Below are 22,727 nucleotides of genomic sequence, written 5' to 3'. Positions count from 1 at the left end.
TTTGAGGGGATCGTCTTTATTGCCCAAGAATCCACCTGAGAATCCAAACTGCACGGCACAGCTCTCCCGAACAAATCTTACTTTTGCATCTTTAAATATCTCTGTCGACAAGTGTTTTATACACACGGCACAGCACGTACATCGAAATCATCCTATTGCTGCACACGGTACTGCATCTAATACCTTTGTTTTATGAAAATAAGGAGCGTTATTATTAGTGTCCTTCCCTTCATTTAACATGTGCATATACAATAAACTTCAGAGGTAACTATACTTGAATAACCTTCACACGAAAAAACACACGGACACAGAAGCAAAATGGCCCGAAAAATCCCAAAATCTTGATGGCTAAAAAGGAAAAAAAGTAGTGCACAAATTGAACTCTACACACAGATTTCTACGGCAGGAGGCGGAGCTTCCTAGTCCAGGTGCTACAGTACAGCCACAGGTTGATGTTATAACAGTTTCGCAGCAGGAGAAGCTCGTAAAAATATCTACAATGATATGTTCTATCACCATAAATGCCACAAATCTCATAAAAAGACAGTTTTGGATATATTTCTCCAGATCCTCCCTGATAATTTTCTACTAAAATAAAGAGTCACGTGGCATTTTCCTATGAAACACATAGTAAGTTATATATTAGATTATTCCATAGATATTTAGGTGATACACAACAGAGCAGGGAAGCATGTTGACGCCACTTTACATCGTCATGGCGTTTGCTGGTATTGAAATGATGAGTCTTTACTCTTTGGCAAGACTTCAGTCTCTATATAAAAAAGAAAAAGTCAAACCACAAAAGGCTCTAAAATGCACTAGAATGCATATGAACAGGCTTCAAGATGGATGCAATAATCCAAAGAGGATCTTCAAGTATCAGGTGGTGAAGCGTGTTTGGCATGTTGCTGCGAGTCTCCGCCGGCTCTCTGTCCACCGATGAGAGTAACTTAAATTTGACTGCATAATATTCATCACATCAGCTGGACGGCCCAGGTATTATTATTCTGATTTTATCGCACACTTCTCTTCACCGTAGTCCTTCATTTGATTTTCGGTTGGGGGGGGAGGGGCGGTGGTGGCGTCCCTCCGGTCAGGCCTTGGCCTCCAGCAGCTCCAGGAAGAGTTTGTGCATGGGCACGCGGCCGTCCTGCTTGATGCTGCAGAAGTGCTGCACAGCTCGAGCAGCCGTCTGACGGAGCAGAGGAAGAGTCATGATCAGTTTACCGGCTCGTCTGGGATCCTCCGGGTGGTGGGAGGACTCGTAGTCCTGTAAGGCCGCGTGAAGGACGTCCTGTAGTCTCTGGACCGCGTCAGTGTCCTCGATGTGGATGGAGTCTGTCGAGAGAGAGCAGGTGTGAGGGGTCGATGCAAGGTAGAACTTTTTATTCTTAAACCTTTACTGAAGATAGTATAGATCACATGATTCTTACTTTCTTACTTTCTGTGTGTTCACATGGTCTAGCTGAGTCTGACCTGTCGTTCTTCACATTTATTATTTTGCATTTTTAATTGGATGTTTCCATTTTTTACAATGTTTCCACACATTTTTTTGTGTCTTATTTTAGGACAAATAATTGTTTTTTTTTTCTTTTTACAAATTACACTGTAAAAAATATTTCTTGATGTCTTAACATCATTTGTTTGATTATTTATTTTTTGATATTTAATAAAAGTATATTTGTCACATTTTGCGACAGTTATTCTTTACTAGCATTTTTTTTCTCACAATTTCTTTTTAATTTCTAGATATTTCTTTACGTTACATGTTCCACCTGGGCCTGATCTTTCCTACTCTGGCATTTTTGGAAATGCACTTATTTTAAAATTAATAGCCAGGATTTTTCATCAGTTTTTATTTAAAAAATCTGTTTTTATAACCTTTTTTTAACCACCTTTGGAGATTTAGAAAAAAAAGTTGTATTCGTGCAAAAGTCAAATTCTTTGACATTTTCTTTTTGTCATTCCTTTATATTCACATTGTCTGCTTTGGAATTATATATAGAACTTGGGAACTAACATAGTTTTCATATTGTAGGACTCTTTTTTTTAATATTGGGGGTTGGAGGAATTCATCCTTTTTTTTTAGCAATTCCGTAGAGTGACACAAATTCATTGAAATAAACATTTTAACAACATGTTGTCTTTTAAACCACCTCTTCTCTGGTGTGCTAATATGACTTGTATTTTCTTATATCATTTCCCTTTTCGTTTTCTCATCATTTTAAAATGTATCTTAAAATAGTTTTAAATTTCGACTGCTGCAGCCTTCAAGATACATCCATTTTGAAATTGATTTAATCTTATATTTATTGGCAAATCAACAAGAAAATGCTATGAATTTATCACAAAACACAGGTAAATATGAAGTACACACTTTTCAGGGCGAGATTTTTATTTTATTTTGCACACCTTCAACTTTTTCATCTCCATACCTGCAGCCTTTTGTGGAAATTACACATACACACAGTTTACACGTATTGTTTTGTGCATTCAAAACATGATTTGAAAAAGCCACAATATCTGTTTCTATTTCTATCCTCAGATTTGTCCATTTATATACATTTTTAACTCAGAAAATAATTGTTAGTTAAACACATTGTGTGTGTCATTAAAACCACTAAAACATCTTAAAAAACATTTGTCACGTTATGAATCTCACCTGAGTTAGCGAGGGCGATGGCTTTGAGCACCACAAACTCGTCCTTCTCCAGCACCATGGCTCTGTACTTCTTCACCAGCTGCAGGATGGCGTTGTTCAGATCCAGCAGGCCCGCCAGCTTGGACTGATCCTCGTCCATGATGTAGTCCTCGGCGTACACCAGCTTGTCCTCCAACGCCAGCGAACGGAAGACCACGCGGAGGATCAGGATCTCCATCCATCCGCTCTGCAGGAGACTCATCTGGTCTGCCAGCGACAGAGATGCGAAGCCTGGAGACACACAAGGTCGCAACTTATTAGCAAATCTTAATTCATTTATTTCTGTTTTCATAATAAAATGTCATGTTTTGTGAACATTAACTCACTGATGCACAATTTCCACCAAATGTGATGCATTAAAGTGAGCTGGAGAGCAAGTAGAGCACAGACTCCCTGCATTGAGATCACCATCGTGCACTGAGTTAGCTTTGTTGAGCCTAATGATGTAGCGACAGTTGCAAATAAGTCCAGAGTTTCATTTCAGAAAGTGTCCCTTTTATTGAAAGTAAAAAAAACGAAAATCAAGCTAACTTATAGCTAGCTCACTCGCTTGTAACACCATGAACATGAGCACAGTTTCACTTGCCATAGCCATTTGAAATTTTGAATTTTAAGGTTTTTTAGAAAGTATTATTTATTATAGGTAATTTTAGTATGTATAACAAGAATAAAACCATTTTAAGGGATGAGTCTTGGTAATATAAACACAAAGCACTTCTCCTGGAAGATGTCGATAAGTTACATTAACATGGAAGAATGTAATAAAAATATAATAATAATCAACTATTTTTTTTTTTTTTAATGAACTGTATAATGTGATTAAAAAACATAGGTGCTTAAATGTGTTCCTTTATTTCTTCAATCGTAACGTTATTACAATTAGAATTAAGGCGTTATTTAATCATGATTAATCGTAATTATTAATCTGATTAAACAAGTTTGTCGGTACTACTGTATAAAAACATTTAAAAAAGGAGAACTCTGTTTTGTTGACACATTATGAGCATATTTTTTGACCATAACATGTATAATGTTATCATGTCAGTAGGCGTATGTCCGCAAGAATCTGGCAATTTGATATGTATCACGATACAGGAGATACCGTCAATATATTGCAATATAGTGCCATACTGTAGGAACAAGGATATATTTGAGTACTTGACTCTGGATAAAGTCGTAACTGCTTTCAATTGTTTTGAAACCAAAATATGTCCAAACATCAGCTTTAACAGCCAGAGTCGACTGTATCCTCTCGTCCTCAGTCATCACCAGGATCTCAGAGATTTTTTTTTGTTCCTTTAGCTGCGATGGGCGTAACGCCATCTAGCGGCCGGAAGTGTAATTGAAACACAATGATTTTAAAACAGTGAATATTTGGATGTTGATTGTAGATAAAAAAAGAAAAGATTTTTATTTTGAACATATTTTATTAAAACATAAATAAAATACGATTTGAAAGCTAAGAAATGTTGTTGAATATCAGTTTGTGTCGATATCCCTAATGTTATGGTCTTGTCCTAGATAAGAGTTGTGTACTTTTTTTGGACAAGAAAAGAGCAGAAAAGTACCTATCAAGATATAATACACTGTAAAAGGAAACAAGTATAGTTATAGAGGTATAGCAGGACTTTGCTAAATAGATGCATAAACGTTAACCTTCTTAAGACCGTCTTTATTTCATAGCTGGGCCGATATCATGACTGAAATAATAATATCCTCCATCAGTACGGTCCGTACGTGCTGAAAATGTTGAATCTTTGGCTGTTAAAAAATGTAAAAAAAAAAAGAGTATTCTCCCCAGATACACGACGACGATACCCTTCATGCTCCAGGACATCCTCCGGTGACTTGTTTAGACACAAACATCCATTAGCATCAGAGCAACAACAAGTGACTGTTTGTTGACAGTAAACCTGTCGCCCCGGTGACGAAGTGTCCGACGGTGAATTACAACCAATCACTCTCACTTTAGTCGGGATAAAAGCTAGCGAGAATTAGACAGCCGATGATGATCTATGTCACTTTCACGTCATGGAAAATGTATTTTTTTCCCTCGCAAGCCGAAGCCATTTCCTTCAGCGGCGTGTGACAGAGCGAAGGACACCAGGAAGGACGGTGGGAGTGAGGAAGGTTTGATGAGATTCTGCGGCAGGACACGCCCACTTTGATTGAGAATTACACGCCACAGGAGGATCATTAAAGCGCCTCGTGACACCAGCCACACACACACACTGCTCGGCTGTAATTAAACAGAGGATTCTTTTTGAGAGAGCGGGGGGGGGAAGGGGGGGGGGGCGTTGTTTGTGTTTTTGACACCATCAGTGATGGTTATCAGGTTCGGCTGATCTTTTACAATCACCGCGGGCGCGCCTGGTATCGCTCGCTGATTGATTGGAGACACTGTGCCGCTCTTTCATAGTCCGCTGGGGATCGAGTCAGTGGACCGTCCATCGGAGAGAAGCACCGGCGTCATCGTATTTGAGTCGAATAATCAGAGGATAGGATCCAAATCAGATCAGATCACTTTTGAGTTCCTGAACAGGAACCGCTCTGTTTTGATTCTGTCTCATTGAGAGGCAATTATGTTGTAGCTGGAGGTGTAATTGGTTTCATATGGTCTGTGTAAGTATGTCATTGTCTTGTTGACACACTGTATCTGGTCCCGATATATTTGTGTTGCTACGACATAGAAGCTCAGTCAGTCCCAGAGTTATCCAGGTAAACAAACCTGTTTCATCTGATATTTTAAAAAATCTTTCCAAAAGCAAGTCAGTCTCCTCCACCTTAAACTACCTTGAACATCCTCCCCAGTCATACTATTCATCGTCACGTCGTTATTTGTTTATCCATGAACCTCACGTCATGTCTCTGGGAAAAGTCTTGACCTTGCCTTGCCTTGCTTTGCCCTTGTCCTTGTCCTTGTCCTTGTCCTCGGCCTTGCCTTGCTCTTGCTCTTGCTCTTGCTCTTGTTCTTGTTCTTGTTCTTGTTCTTGTTCTTGTTCTTGCCTTGCCTCAACCTTGTCTTGGCCTTGCCTTGCCTTGTTTTGTCCTTGTCCTTGTCCTTGTCCTTGTCCTTGTCCTTGCCTTGTCTTGCCCTTCTTCTTGCCTTGCCTCGACCTTGTCTTGGCCTTGTCCTTGGCCTTGCCTTGCCTTGCCTTGTTTTGTCCTTGTCCTTGTCCTTGTCCTTGTCCTTGTCCTTGTCCTTGCCTTGCCTTGCCTTGCCTTGCCTTGCCTTGCCTTGGCCTTGTCCTTGTCCTTGTCCTTGTCCTTAGTCTTAGTCTTAGTCTTAGTATTGGTCTTGGTCTCCAGTCCAATGTGTTGTCTCTGGCTCCCATAAATACATATTCAGTGGTGGAGGTCGTTACCCTTGATCCAGAGACAACACAAGGGATACCAAAAACACATTTGTTTTTGGGCCTTCAGGTCACCTGGACCCTGAGATAACACATGGCTTGAGATCAAGCAAGTCATGGTTTTGATCTTTATATACATTAAACTGTATTTGTTAAATATAAGCAGGAAATGCATTTAAACCATCCACATTTAAACAAAATAACCAGTATAATTATACTTTAATATATATTACAACTTAAGACCGTTAAGATGTTTTGACGAGGATTTTTTCTGTATAAACTCTTAGATAAATAATTATAATGTAATTATCATTGCTTTTTCAACACTGATATTTGTTGTAAGTTCCCTCCCAAAAATTAATATAAATTACGATTAAAAAATGTTTTAAAAAGGGGGAAAAAGGAGACATAAAATGTTGTTATTAAAGTTATGAAAAAAATGTAAATAAAAACAAACAAACCCTAGAATAAAACGTTAATAATGTAATAAATTTGCAAATTCAGCAACAGTGTGAAAAAGACAAAGAACATTTTGCTAAAACAAACATTTGCTCATTGTTGCAGTTCTCTCGCTACAAAAGGATTGAGAGCAATAATTGGCAGCCAAGTGAGCCCAGTGCTGGATGTATCATATCAACACTCACACACACTCACACACACACATCTGACAGCCAACTCACATCTGACTCAAAAAGGCCAAAAGCAAAGAGGCGGTTGGTCTTTAGCCAGATCATCTGCTAGTCTGGCCTGCAGATGTCGCGCCGCGTCACTGTCACTGCGGCTGATAAGAGGCGGCAGAGTGAGGGGACAGTGGCCCCGACACACTCACCCCCCCGTGGGGTCAGATGCCCACTTCGGCCAGAAGCCAACATCTCCCGGCGACAAGAGCTCGGGCGGCCCGTCGCTCGTGCGGAGACCATGTTGAAAAAACACTGCAATAATTGGTCCATTTTAAATACCGCCGTAACATTTCCCCTCACAGACAACTCCATTAACCCTGCAAGAACACCTCATTATTTTAGACGGGAAAACACAGCCGTCGTCTTCGTGGAGAAGTTGTTGTTTCAGATGACTTTAATTAGAATCATCATTTATTTCATTAATTCCTGCAAATAAATGAGGAATAAATGAGACTTGTTATGAGTTGATAACGATAATTAGTGATCTGTTAATTAATGCTAGTGAAGTATCCGTCTGTGTTTGCGTGATAAAAATGTTAGAAAATGAATTTTCATCTTTAATTATCAAATATTGCGTACTCTTACTAGAAGAATTGAATGAAAAGCACTTTTCAAATATGAATTACTTACTTACTTATAGCATGCTAGTTTAGCACGCTAGCTGTTTCCCGTTTATAACTGAGCACAATTTGTTTGTTCATTTGTCTTTTTTTTTCTTATTTAAGTTTTCATTCTTTAAAATAAAGTCTAAAATAAGGTAAAACGTCTTCACCAGCAGATGTTCTTCCTTAAGTAAGACTGGATGCTATCGAGTTCAACGCTGGCTAAAGTCATAAGTTGGCGCTTATAAAAATGAGACCAGCATCAAAAGAGGTCTTTTGTATCACATACTTTTTATGTAATGACTCTACATTTTGTAAAATATAAATATAAATTAGTTTGAATATTCCATACCCACAGTAGAGCTAGCATGCTACTTTGTGAGATTAAACGTTCTTTATGTTGTTGTTTTCAATTAGCTACAACTACATTTTAACTTCTTTAAAACTCTCATTAAAGATAAATGTGACACAGAAGGACAGTTTTTATTGTCGTTTAATATAGATCTTGAGATATTGATTGTATTTACGAAAGACAAATCACACCATTATGATGTGTTCATCATGTAAAACACATTATGGCTGTGATACTACGTAATATAGGTTCAATTTTTTTTACAAAACACAAACGTTCAAATGTAAATTCATCCATCGAATTATTACTTATTATTACTGGGATTAAATGATAGTTTACGATTTTTCCTAGTAGGTGGTTGAGAAAGAGGTGTTTTAGATTTTTGTTTAGATTTTTTTTTATATAACCTGGTAAATGAGTCTAATAGACTCGGAAAGTACATACATATATTGCCTTTATTAATCGAGATAAAATGTGATTACAATGTATCAAATTTAATGTTATTTATTTATTAACTTATTTAGGGTTTTTTGGCATCACTTATTTATATTTATATTGACAGGAAACATGAACATGACTTGATCAGATTATGAAGATGGAATTAACTGTGAGGAGGGTTTTTATATTAATAATATAATATATATACATATTATATATAATATGTTAAAACTACTGAAATTATTAATTATGTATTAATATCATGGCAATGCCCCTTATTTTATTTTTAATTTACGGGATTTTATGCAACTCTTTATTTCCTTTATATTATTTCCTTCTTTTATTCTGTAATGTCACCACAAAAAAAAGATGTTGTTTGTTTGTCAAACTGGACACGAGTGTGTTTGTATGTTTGTGTGTGTCACTGGCACACAGCAACAAACACTGTTTGAAGCAGTGACAGAGACAGTAGCAGCCCCGAGGAGATAATAATCCTTTTTCTTCTCTCCTAACAGAACAATGGAGACACAAACACGCAGACACACACACACCTGGCGTGTTGATACTGTAAGCAATTCAGCGACAGGACATCAACAAAAGCCCAGGTGTTTCCGTGGTGATGTTTTGGATGAAGTTCACCACAACAGATAAGCGTGAGTCGTCTGGCATTGTAAGTAAAACTGCCATTAAATTGTAAAGAAACTCAGAAAATTGTAAAGAAACTCAAGATCTACAAAATAAACTACTATAAATACTTATTTTTAACATGGTTTTTGTTGTTTTGCTAAAAAAAAAGAAAAAAAGTGTAACCAATGATTAAACAGTAGAGTTTTATGGTTGTAAATCAGAACCTTCTGGGTTTGACTTTAACATTTGAATTTTTCTAATTGAAACTTAATTAAACTGATGGTTTTAATTTATTTATTTAAGCATTGGATATTTGAATTAAATAATTACTATTAATTTGATAAATCAATTTAAATCAATTTAAAAGAAAAGTATATTTCATAATATAATAATAATAATATAATACATTTTTTATTACATAGAGTTTTATAGTCTAATTCTAATATTTCTAAACTGAATTTTCTAAATTCATTATTTTCTAATTAATAGCCTTTAAAATTCAATACAAAACTGTTTAAAAACTTAAAGTTTAAAATATCAGATTGGTACTCTTGGTATAGTCTGGTGTTACTATTATACCATCATTTTTACATTGAATTTAAACATTCTAAATTCTAAATATATATATATATATATATATATATATATATATATATATATATATGCATATAGAATTTAGAAACTGTAATTTTGATTTATTGTAATACGAATATAAATCACTATGTTTTATCCAATAAAACAAACAGTTATATGTATTTTAATTATATATTATTCATATTCTACCTTTTATCATAGAAAGCATTGAATTCAAAAAGAATGCTGAAGAAAACAATAACATTTCAATAAAAAAAACTTTCAAGATTTTAAATGTATTAATATTGTGATGCCACTGATATACTTCTATAGTTGTGATGTTTTAAAATCAGTCGTAAAACTATTTAAATGTCTGTATTCTTTCCCTCCTTTGGTCGTGCTTTCATAAAGTGTACGTTCATGGGTACAAATCTCTTAGATTACAACTTGTGACACCTGATTACAACTGTCAACGCGCCAGCATACCAGCATTTGTTTTAATCCCACTAAGCTGGCAACTCTCGTCTTATTTCCACTAGCGCATCGAAGGAAAGACAAACATCCTGTCTTCCTTTTTCGGTCACCTGACAGAGCTTTCCAGGAGACTCGGATCAGGAAATGAATTAAACCTTCCAGTTGGCTGGTGGTGATCTGATGGATACTGGTCAGCAAGGACACACAGAGCGAGACGATAACGGAACGACGCGTCATGTCCTGGCCTCCTCCGGCTTTAGTGTCTTGGCAACCGCGAGTCACAACAAACGTTCCTCTGATCTGATTACAGACTTTACTGTTGGCTAACGTGTCCGTCTGAGAGAGTGATTGACCGGCGGGGTTTTTTACCTGGGATGTGTTTGGCCCAGCCGATGTTGACCACCAGCTCCCGGTCGGCCAGGTCGCACAGCGTGGTCAGAGCTTTGATGTCGCTCTCCGGGACGGTGGGGTCCGGCATGGCGAAGATTCCTTCTGGTTCGGCGACCAGGAGCAGAGAGACAACCTTGTTCTCCACCGCGGTGACCCCAGAGTCTGGACAGGATTAGACCAGATTAAAAACATAAGATTGAAAAGAAAATAATGGAGACAATACTATGAAGTTATCAGATTTTTGTATTTGAACTCAAATGGAGCTTGAGAATCTCTTCCAATCTCTAGTCAAACCTGGAATTTAACCTCCTTTACTTGCGACATTTTTAACAATAAATCTTCCAGGCTTATAACTTGTTCTGTTGGTGTCGTTTCAGAACAACAGTTTTCCAAATAATGCACTCATTTAGATGAATAAATCACTATAGCAAATCCCAAAACTGCTGATTCCTGAAGATGGCGGATGCTTTTAACTTGGAAGAAAAAGAAAGTCAGCATTTATGATGCATTTATTTTGTAAGGTCCATGATAATTAAATATTATTAAAAAAGTCTATTTTTTTGCAACGTATGCCACTTTCCCCCTGATAACGGATGAGTCTGTTAATCTGTATTTCAGACGGAAACAGTTTTTTATTTTTGGAAGATGACAGGATGTGGTTTTGAAAACATGCATGATTGTGAACTTACAGGTTTTCTTCTGGGGCAAGGAATTGTGGGCCTGCAGGAACGGACTGTTCTCCGCGTCTATCCTCCGCTTGTACTTCTGTCGGCCGCCTCGGACCCGGTCCAGACGAACACCTGAAGGGGAGCGGAGATTGTCAAGTTGACTTTCCTTCTACCGAGTTTTGGATGTGGTTCAGGTTTTTAAGTGGTTCTGCAGTCCAACATGCTGGTGCAAGAGCAAGACTTTCAGCCAAGAAATCATTAGGCTCAGTAAGCAGCTTCATGTCTCCCAGACTTTGCTTGAACCAGGTCCAGGGTTAGGATATGACCCATAACCTCACATGTCCACAGGATCCCGAAGAGACTAAAGCATCCTCGATACAAACAAATCAACGTGCAGCTCGACCTTTGAACCCACTTCAATCTGCTATAGGAAGCTGTGGATTCTATTTTAAATCCACCCGTCACTTTTTATTACGACTATTTTATCAACTTTAACACAGACAATTAGCATTAAGCTACGTCGATGCGGAAGTATTAGATAGTTCCAAATTTTAGAAAGGTTCGGATAAAAGAAGGCTGTGAACAAAATAAGTAAAAAGTGTGAAAGCCAAAATAGCTTTCACTATTTTGAGTGAAGATCACAAAGTGTCTGAGAAAATCAAATTTCCAAGAAGCTGCCTGTAAACCTCAGCCTCCTGTTAGGTTATTGGATACTAACTCGATTAAATATGTTTACAGGAACATTTTCACTGGTTTGAGCTACAAACAAACAATCTTCAAAGAAAGTTAAAAAAAAAAAAGTCTAAATATTGACTATAACTAATTTATATTGCTTTTTCGACGAAAAATTCTGTTTTGTTTTTACAAAATCCCTGTTTTGTTCTTACATGACTGGTTTTCAGATTTTGACTAGATTGTCTCTAAAGTCACATAAGCCTTTGACAGAGACACGACATTTAAATTTTTTTTTAAAAAAATCAATAAGAAAAGAAGATAAAAGTTCATGTTGGATTGACGGATTTGTTAGAGACTGAGCTCAACTCTTGTTCCTTCTTCCCCGAGGTCAACATAAAGGAGGCTAAACGTTCTTAAATTTATAAAAAGTTATTTGATTTGAGCAAGAAAATCTGCCAGTGGGATCAGTGAACTTTTTTGGCCCTTAAAAAGAGAGATTGTTTAGGTAATACGGTAATATTAAAAATATAAAAGTATTGGTTGTCAGCTGGGATTTATGTAAAACTTTTATTCCTTTTTTCCCTTTTTTTTAACCCTTATGACCTCCCCGGCATTCATTTATACATATGCGGTATAGTGGTGGAGGTCATTCATCTTGACCCAGAGACAACACAAGGGATACCACAAACACATTTGTTTCTGGGAATAAGGGTCACCATGACCCAGAGACAACACAAGGGTTAAAGCAGTTTTTGGTAAATATTGACTTCAAAATAAAGGAAGACGTGTTAGCTAATGTCTATATTAGTTTCTGAAGTTAAATTGTATATAATATTGTGTGTCGGTTGAAAAAAGATGATTCCGTGTCCTTTACGTGTCTTTTTAATGTGCGTCTGCTGGCGTCGATGTCATCGTTCAGATCCCCGGTCTTGTGACTGGAGCACAGCCGCGCGAGCGCGTGCTTGCTATCCGAGCAGAGTCTGGGGAGAGTCATAAATCCAGCACACACTGCATCCTGCAACCAGACACCGTGTTCTACAGCGCGACCGTTGACAACTGCTCGCCCTAACAAGCGCGGCAGCAGCGGCGGCGTCGGCGGCGAAGGCGGCGTTCTCCTCATGGCGAAGGGCATTCTGAGACCGTGTGTGTGAGGTGCGAGTGGAGGGGCCGGCGGGCTTAAAGACGAGACCCCTCTGGAGGGAAAAGCCACGTGCGGCAGGTGTGAATGTGACTCAGGAAGTTGCGGTGTTGTGTTTCCGGCTCGGAGGCGCGAGCGGTCATCGGGGCTCTAAGGATCTATAATGGCTCTCACATCAGAAGGAGACACTCTGGAGGAATTATGAACCCACTTGACACTCCGCATTCACTCCGCACGGCTAAGCCGGCGGACGACGAACGCACACTTCTGTGACGACGACGCACAAAGTTGATAACGATTTCATGAATAGTTCATCGGAAATGTAATTTCATAAAACACGTATTTCCATCTTTCTTTGTGTTTATTTCATTGACGTGATGCAGGTTTGAAGACGGCGCCGCATTATTCCTCCGCCAGACATTTGCCTTCGACATTTCCCCTCAGATTGACTGATCTGAAGTAGGTCAGGCTCGGTTCAGAGTGACGCGCTGTCTCAAGGTTGTGCACAGCAGACGCCTTTTGACAACGTGTGATTGAAAACTGTTCGGGGTTTGTTAGCAGAAAATCATTGTCCAATTCTCCGGTTTATCTTTTTATGTGGCCAAAAAAATAACTTGAAAATAGTATTTTTAACATCACTGAATAAATTATAATTAACTATTTATTAACTATAAATGCTAAATTAATCAACAGAAACTTAGTTAGTATTAAAGCTGAAATCCAAGTCTGCTCAAAGTCAAAATGTATCATTTGTTTTTCTACAGCATAAGATAATTTAGCTAATTTTACATCTAATACAATTAATTTTGGGCATTTTAATCAACGATATTTGATTATTTGTAGACAGAAATGGTTGTTGACGTGTAAATCAATATCTATGTTTATGCCTTTAATTCAGTTTAGATACACACATTAATACGTACATTTTGACATTGATTTTAAGTGACAATTGGTTTATTTTAAAAGGCAGGAATGGTGCAGTAGATTCACTGTAGTATCTGTGCTTTTTATTGTGTAACTTTGCCTGGTTTGTTAAAGTTGTTTTAAGTAATAAAAGCACATTCAACTGTGAGACACTTCAGTTTTCACGATAAAGCAATACACTGTTCGTAACAGTGGATTGAAACAGAAACAAATCTCTTCAATCATACCCAGATTAAAATACGTCAAAAATTCTGTTCATATCGAAGTCAAAATTACTAGAACTCAAAATATATTTCTCGCAACAAGTTCTTATTGAGTTGGTGTCACAAAAAAAAGTGTGTCGATCCCATGACTGATCTGGGTTTTGTTGCCTGGTCTTGAGCCGGATTGTTGTTTCAAAGGATAATGTGTCGTGATTATTTTTCATGAATGATGAAGGTACTATTTATTTTGTTGTCGGTCTGGAAAAGTCTTCCTGTCTTGGTCTTAGTCATGTGATCAGTTTGCGTTTGTACTTCTAACCCACAGCGGGAGATAATCAACACAAGTGGGTATCCATTTTATTTATCTCCATCGAGGTGGATTCCAGGCTTATCAGAATAACGACGCGATAACAGCTCGCCGGCTTTTTTCTTTCCACGATTCCGTTGGAAAACGATGAGGATCATGAGGAGTCGGCAATTTGCGGGTTAACAGGAAACGAATTAAAAAGTGAGGAGGTCACACTTGAGAAGATGAGGAGGGTATTACCGATGAGATTGGCTCGGAGAGATTATACTCCGTGACCCTCCTGGTGATGTCACGGGCAACCGAGTAGTTTGGATTAGCCCGGGCGCTCGGCAGGTGCCGCGGCCGAGGTGTCGGATGGAGAACGAGGGTACGTGTTTGTGTGCTGTCATCAGGTTTAACACCAACTGTTGGCAAACTCCGGATTAAAACCAACAACTTTGCGGGGTTGGTCGTGAAGGAGAAAGAGCGTGTGTGTGTGTGTGTGTGGGTGGATGCCACAGACGGGTCAAACATGCACGATGAAGAATAAAGTGTAACTCTTCACTGAGGAATGTGCTGACAACCAGGAGGCCCGGAATAGATTTAGTGGACAGCAAAACACAATCACACACACACAGGCTCAATAAACACCAGCACTCAGACATTGATCTATTTTCTGACACTTTCATCGCTCTTTTGAAGGTGTCGGGATCTTTACATCAGAGGCTTTGCGAGTTCCAAAAATGCACCCGGCAGGATCAAAAAAAAAAAAAAAAACGTGGACATCCTGCGGTTGATCCAGGTTTTGCCCGGGGGGCGGGGGGGGGGCAGCCCATCCCCCATCACCTCTATCACTGCTTCCACTACAAGCATGTGTTCACTTGAAACAATCCCACGCTTCTCAGATAGTGTCACACACGCCTTTTCCATGACCCTCGGAACTGGGATAATTTCAACTGTATACACAAAATACGCGGCGTGGAAAACCATTACAATTTTCACCAGCAGTGTTTTGTTGATTTTGCGGAAAGAAAATGAATCTCAATGCAACTGAAGTGTTTTTTTTTTTAATGTATATTGGTCGGATGAAGGAAGTGGAAATTGCCTCGATGACAGAGATGAACTGTTAAGATAAGATGGATAATGAGATCTTATCTCTCTTAAGTCTTTGATTGATTGATTCCAAGATACAATTTTGATTATGACTCAAGATAAAAAACCCACGTCTATTCGAAAAAAAACCATCTAATCCCCGTTGAAATAATCATAGCCACCAGTATTGTATTCAATTCTTAATTCAAGTGGGGAACCAGGCAAAAAACAGAAAATTCCATAATCCTGTGGAGTGTTCCTGATTCTTCATGCTCGATCGATACACCCCTTAAGTCTCGTCGTTCTTTTAACCTTTTTTTACTCATTTTCCAGTTGTGTCAAACTCAATCATGCAAAAAAACTAAATGGTAAACTGGCCAAAGAAAATATGTAATTATTGGACATTCAATAAGTAGATATGAGTCTCAACAGATCCTCCTCGAGGACAAACGTATCGTGGCATTACTATTATTGACATGTTTATTCTCCCCTGGTTAGAAAACAATCTTCGACAAAAACACTATGTCGGTCCAGATATCGTTAGAATCGGATCTATTTTTTTGAGGATTTTAAATTAATACTGGACTTTAGGGTTGTTCTAAAATATTGATATGGCGATATATATAGAAAACCTTTTTTTTTTTACAATACTTTATCTATATTTGAAACCACTGTAGGATAAAATTAAAAAAATATATATACTGTAAATGTAATTTTTTTTTCTTTTAATTTTTGCCTCCAAATCATATTTCCAGAATCACAATCTGAACCTTTTGTTGCTGGTATTATAGACGCAACAATTGTTTGTGAAATATGACAACACACAAAACAGGCAAATAGATCAACAGAACCAAGCACCAAGTATTACCATATTTTTTATGGTCTATACTTCAATAATGTGTTTGTTAAATCAAATAATTCTAGTTTTTACAATTAATTTTTCACTGTGTTTGTTCATTTTTCTGTTGCAATTAAACCTCCGGGCCGCTAGATGGCAGCAGTCATTCTGTCCTCTGCAGTTAAACGAACGTTCAGATCCCGCAAGTTTCCGGCGATGATTGAGGACGAGAGGATACACATGACTACAGTAGCTTTTAAAGCTGATTTTGGGACAAATTTTGGTTGACAGAGTCAAGTAGTCGAACAATACTTCATATATATCCTTGTTCCTACAGTATCACAATATAGTGCAACATATCGCAATATATCGTATAGTTTCCCCTGTATCGCGATATTTCTCATATGGCCAGATTCTTGCCAATACACACCCCTACTGGACTTGCATTAAGTATGCTTGATCACCAACAAAATATATACGGTACACCAATTCGACTTTTGACACCATTTACAGCTTAACCAAGATAAACAGCAATCTTCTTATCTTATCTTATCTTGTGGATTTAGTCCACGACCACCTTTTCCTGAAAACCTGAGTTTTAGTGGAATTCATTATAATTATTATTTTTATTTCTCAGTGTCAATTTTAGCTAATTATGACACTTGCTAATTTTATTGTCTTTATAGCAAACATCGTTTTTTTATAAGAAAACTTATATTAAATATCTCGCCTTTTATTTGGTAGTTACTTGAGAATTCTCTTCCTGAAATTCCTGAAATTGTGTTCCACTTAAATAATTGTAACATTGTGATAGATGATGCAGAAAGTGTGAATAAAATTTGGTTCAAAAGGTACATTTTTCTTTTTTTCTTTTTTTTTCCATCCATGCGCTTCAAGGCAAAAATGTCAACCCTGACGACGGGTCTCAGGCGGGTCGGTCCGCTTTGGGTTAATTCTAAGAGCGTTATCGACAGGCGGCACCGCGACGTCAATCCAGAATCCATAGATCAGTGACATGGAAGTCGCTCCTTGACAAGCGACAAAACGATGCGCGATCAACGTTATTGAGCATTATATGATTTCCTGAAAGCCCTCCTGGAGTGGAAAGATTAACACGTTGACACAGAAGAATGTTAACTATGTTGAAACGAGGAGCAGATGAAGAGGAACGGTAGTGATGCCCCGCTGCCCGCGGTAGAGACCACCGTAAACCCCCCGAAACCATGAATACACATCATCACACAATCGCATGTGCGCCGTGAATCTTATTGAGAGCGTTTTGTTAACATTGATGCTTTTACGAGGCCGAGGGGCGACGGCGCAAGTGAGCACTAAACCAGGCTTAATCAAACCCGGCCTCGGGTCTATGTGTCTTTTTAGCTGTGTGTTTAATACGACCCAGAGTCTCTTATTAAGGCCCAGCGCTCCTCTGTCTCGGGCTTTACTGTGCCCTCTCCGGGGACGAGGGGCATTACGAGACACGATGAAGCGCGTTACGAGGGCGCTTACGACTGGAGTTATGAGGGGCAGTTCGCATTTCACGGAGGTCCAGGAATCCCACAAAGGCATCTGGAGGAATTTACGAGTGAGGAGGAAAAGAAAAGAGGATGGCGAGGGTGGGTGGGTTGGTGGGTGTGGGGGGCTAGAGAGGGGTTCTGTTGATGCCCCTGCTCTCTTAAAAGAAGCTAATTTAGAAAAAAGGGCAGACACACACTGCCAGAGAAACACACTGGAGGTGTGTGTGTCTGTGTAAATGTCAGTGCCATCTGACGCCGTTACACAAACCATTTACACAAACCAATCAGCATGCAAACCACAATAATCCGCCGTGCGGAGGATCATATTGAAGCCGTTAAGTGAGCCGCAAACACAACACAATTAATAAATAAAATGATGCGTCAGCTGTTTTTTTTTTTTAAACCCACTTGATAGGCAAACCCATAAGCGAAAACAAATTGATAAAAGCACAATTTTCGAGAACATTTTGTGATCATCTGCGTATAAAAAGACAAGTTTGTCAAAATGATTTAAAGTGTTGGTGATGGGACAAGAAACTGATGAGTTCATTTTGGAGAAGTTGGAGAAAAATTGCTATTCACTTGTATGGCCGAGGACTGCTGCTGCCTTCGGCTAATGAATTGACTCCAGTGACAAAATTGATTTTGATTTATGGTTGCGAGAGCGCATTGCTACGTATCAACTCGTGAATGCGGTTAAGCTAACATGCCATGGGTTTGATTTACTTATCGTCGTATGAAACATATGTGGCATCGAAGCTCAACAACAATTCATTGTCTGATAAGTTCATTAAGCCATATGAAACAAAGCTCCTTGGGGGAGGTATTCTTTTTCTGAGCGCTTGTTCTGGATCCAAATAACGGTCAATAAAAAGCTGAAGTATGTAGCCCAAAGCAATAAACTACCACTGCCATGTGACTAATGTAACAAATGTTTGTACAATATTTTGTATTCAAGTCTTTTTTTTGTTTGTTTGTTTGTGTACGGAGGTTCTTGGCAAAGTAAACTAAATGTTATGGTAAACAAAACCAGCGGCTACTGACTGAATAGTGGCTGATTCTTGTCTGTGTATGTGCTGAGTTCCGTAAATGACAATATTATCAATGCCACTAAGTAGAATTCATTTAAAGAAAATACATTTGGCGATACAATTAGCACTTGTATAGTCTTGAAACAATTAGAAGTGTAGCTAACAAGTGTTGCTAATATATGTTGTTTTGTTAAGAAACACTTTTGGGAGTTTGGGAGGTTAAAAATAAATATATACATATAAAGAATTTTGACTTTAGGTTCTGTATGCAGGAAGTGTGGAGCGACAAGTAGTGTCCGAAATATTTGTAGTCTTCTCAGTCAATGAAGAACAAAGAACTGAAATATATACATTAATAACAATAATGGTTTTGTCAAGAGGACTCTTAAGGGATTCTTTTAATGGGGGGTTGCAGGATTTTATTATTATCTCCTGGCCCGGGCTGACGTGGAACATGTGGCCAGTACAGTAGGAGGTCGCTAATGTTTTCCTTTTTCAGTCACTTCTAAATCTGGACAACAATATGTCACCGAGCAGGCACACAGTGGGACTAAAGAAGCACCTGACCACGGCCAACGACTCCCCTAAGAATGCGCACATGTCGCAGCACGGCTCCGTCCGACATATGTTTGCGGACACGTTTGCTAATTCAATTATGAGCCGGTTTAGAAATGAGAAACTAAAGGAGAGACTCAGACGTTTGTAAGGGGGACTCTGCTGTTGTAGCCCCCCTCACCCCCTTTTTAGCAGCACACATTGTGTTTGTGGTAAACACACACATGCCGACACACACACAGCTGCCGCTCCGGGGACCCGAGCTTAACTGTCAAAAGTCTTAAGTTTCACAAGTCAAGTCGATGCATCTCTATTTGGCCCGCTGAGAGAGTAATGTGTCCAATCATCCTGTTTTCGGGGATTAACTCGGATCCCCACAATTGCATTTGATAAAGGTGCGACAATAAAGTGTGGTTTCTTGTAATTTGGCATCCAGGGGACGATGTCGGACCACCGTCCGATTAATCCGCGGCGAAACAATGTTGCGATCGAGAAAAAGGGATTTCCAGCGTCTCACCTTCTCTCAGCATGCCCACCGCCAGACATTTCACAAATCGACATGCTTGGCAGGACTTCCTCCTCCGCTTGGTGATTTCACATTCATTGGACGCAGGGCAGCTGTATTCAATGTTACCTGAAGGAGAAACACACCAAATACTCAAACACAATTTGGAGGGATACGCTTTTGTTGAAACCCCAGGTGGAGCTTTTGGGGTTTCAGAAATATCATACAGTTCCACTGAATTGCTTTATGTTGCAACTTCATTTTGTATCTCACACATATTTCAGTTTTATGATTTAGAAATACATTGTATTTTAGAGGAGGTATTAGGACCGTATATCATAGGGCAGTGAGAGTAACCTTTGACATTCCACAATGACCAATAAAACACTGTTTAGTGTTTCCTTATTATAAAACTCTCTTCAATTTGATGTTTGAAATATTTTGCTGGATATTGTTAGAATGTATAATTGAATTTACATTAACAGTTTCTGGTTAAGCTTCAGAGACTCTAGTAAGAAAGAGAAAATAAATCCTATATAATTGTCTGCCTGAGAGCTCGGCTCCTGGAAGGGTTTGAGTGATGTCATCGGCTGTCTGTAATTTTGATTAAAGAAACAGTGTCTTTGTAAATTGCAAAACATTAGAGTCACATTTTGGTAGAAAATATGAATGAATTATTGCAAATTAAAAAAGGAAAAAGTGTGAATGTTTCGAGTGTGTGACTCTCAGGACATGGAAAAATTGTCCATGGCCTAAAAATAATAAGGTGTAGATTTGTATTTACAACAACAATGACATATTCCTTGTAATGTAATGTAATTTGCAACACTTTAAATAACAGATTAATTTAAACAGGTTTATTTTCCTACAGCTCATACAATGATCTGGACACCACACAATTCTATAGCTAAATACAATGCATAGGAGTTGTAAACATTTGTCAACATTTGTGATACAGAACCCAAGTTATCTCCCAGGCCACACTTTTTCTTTTGTCTTGTATATAAGTAATATATAGTTTAGATATTGGAATACTCGCTGAAACGACTGTATTTATTTTTCACAAGATGTCATTTACAGTTCTCTGGTACAATTTCAACCTAAAAAAGGTGATTTTATAAACATCTTGAAAATACTTTACTATTCATTTGTGTTGCAAAATGGTTGTGTCCCTTCAAGGTGTTCACTTTAGTAACACCTGGTGTCTGATTGTAGCATTATTGAGCCAAATAGTTTCCATCAGATTGTTGTGCTTCATATCTACACTTGGCTGTGTTGAACCCTAGTCTTCGGCTCAATCTGTAGCTCAGCTAAAAAAAAAAAGGCTTAAAGAAACCTGGTGATATCTTAAATAATGTGGTTTTGTATCTGGTCCAGGAGACCTTAGCCAACCTGTGTCCTACTGTGAGTACCGGCGATGGTAGCCAAGTGAGCATGTTAAGCCCGGTGGAGGGGAGCCAGTCGCTCTCAGCTGCCGTGTTCGATCACAAACAGGACATATCTGATGAGCCAATTACAAATCTCCGTCCAACTGCTTTTATGTCTAAACACAGGGTGTCCTGCCAGGTCCTGGACTAGGACACCGGCTTTAAGACACCTACGGTGCGCCTCATTGACTCCCGCTGTGTCGGCTCGCGCCGGGAGTTATCGGGAGTTATCTCAAACATCTCGACGCAACGCACAACATGAGCGGCTGATAGCTTAAAGACTTCGGCTGTTTGCTAACAAGTATTTATTACCCAAACCTTTTCTGTGGTTTGCCACCAAGCAGAGCGAAGCCGCGAGTCCATTCATACGCCGTGTTTACACCACAACAAGAACCTGTTTCCAGTACAACAGGTTTTTTGCACCCGAGGTAAGCGTTTGAACCGTCAACAATTAAAAACCCTGTTGAAAACCAAGCCGATGTGTGTGTGTGTGCATTCCTACCCTGGATGGTTCTCTTGAAGAAGGCCTTGCAGGCTTCACAGGAGGCCACGCCGTAGTGGTACCCCGACGCAACGTCGCCACACACCAGACACAGACGCTTGGCCACCGCGCCGAGGATGAACTCGCACTTTACCGGCCCCTCTTCTTCTTGATACCGCCTGGGAAAGACAGATTTTTGAGTTGAGTAATGGGACGCTAGCAACGTTCCTGACTGCACACCAGTTTAAACTCGGAATTAAGTCATTATAATAAAGTGAAATTAATTCCTATAGAGTTTGTGTTTCATTCATTTGTACTACAGGTTGACGTGCCAAGTGTCACAGGCCAATGTTACATCAGAGAAAATACTTTATTTTGTCAAAACAAAATACCTTCCTAATAGTAATAATCAATAGAACAGACATTCCTAGTGTGCGCCCCGAGAATGTTCTACAGTATCTTCCATTAAATAAGCTGTAGTTGTTTAATCCGTACGGTCTCATCTTCCATGTTTAGACAACTCACCTGCACCCAACATGTGTTGTGAGTACTACTGGTCTGATGGCTGCACCTGATAGTGAGTCTGTCCTGGTGGCGATAAAGATAAACATCTCTAAATGCTGGCGCGCACACTTTAGATAAGAAAAAAAACAGCACATCATAAAGTTCTATGAAACCAGAACCATTTCCATGCCATTACCATTTTTTTTCCCAAGTCCAAGAAATGCATTTTAAGACTTTAAATATGTTCCAACCTATTTTTTTCTATTCTGATTAATATATAATATTATATATATTATTATATATATAATATGTTTGTTATTGAATTGGAGATTTTTAGAATGAATATTAAAATCCTGAAAAAATACAAGGATAAAATGTGCAAGTTGCTGTTAAATTTCACAATGGAGCTAAGCTAAAGCTACACCAAAGCTAAAACTCTTTGTCATATTTATCTGCCAAGTGGTGGTAAATTATACCTAAATCAAACAATCTTAAATACGGAATACAACAAATAAATCATTACCCCTCATGTCAGGGTCAAGGCGACCCGAAGGCCCAGAAAAAAATGCGTTTGTGGTATCCCTTGTGTCGTCTCTGGGTCCAGGTTAACGACATCGACTACTGTATATGTGTTTCTGGAAAGCCAGGGAGTTCTTTGGGTCACCCCGACCCAAAGCAAACGCAAGGCATACC

The 22,727-nt window shown here is 38.7% G+C and overlaps 1 protein-coding gene across 1 annotated transcript in view; it reads right to left on the bottom strand.

The window, feature by feature from the left end:
- LOC148062237 (estrogen-related receptor gamma-like) overlaps positions 1 to 22,727 on the bottom strand; it is a 34,972-nt gene continuing 12,245 nt past the window's right edge. Inside the window, exons 3-8 of the mRNA XM_087778976.1 lie at positions 21,552 to 21,709; positions 19,635 to 19,751; positions 10,880 to 10,990; positions 10,170 to 10,352; positions 2,663 to 2,932; positions 1 to 1,338 (exon numbers count right to left, since the gene is read on the bottom strand). Coding sequence (XP_087635102.1) covers positions 1,094 to 1,338; positions 2,663 to 2,932; positions 10,170 to 10,352; positions 10,880 to 10,990; positions 19,635 to 19,751; positions 21,552 to 21,709 — 1,084 coding nt within the window. The 3' untranslated portion in view covers positions 1 to 1,093. The remainder of the gene's footprint in view (positions 1,339 to 2,662; positions 2,933 to 10,169; positions 10,353 to 10,879; positions 10,991 to 19,634; positions 19,752 to 21,551; positions 21,710 to 22,727) is intronic.

Source organism: Callionymus lyra, chromosome 17 (genome assembly GCF_982586985.1).
Source record: "Callionymus lyra chromosome 17, fCalLyr1.hap1.1, whole genome shotgun sequence".
Lineage (NCBI taxonomy): Eukaryota > Metazoa > Chordata > Actinopteri > Syngnathiformes > Callionymidae > Callionymus > Callionymus lyra.
The sequence above is the reverse complement of the archived record's forward strand: the minus strand, read 5'-3'. Positions and strand labels throughout refer to the sequence as shown.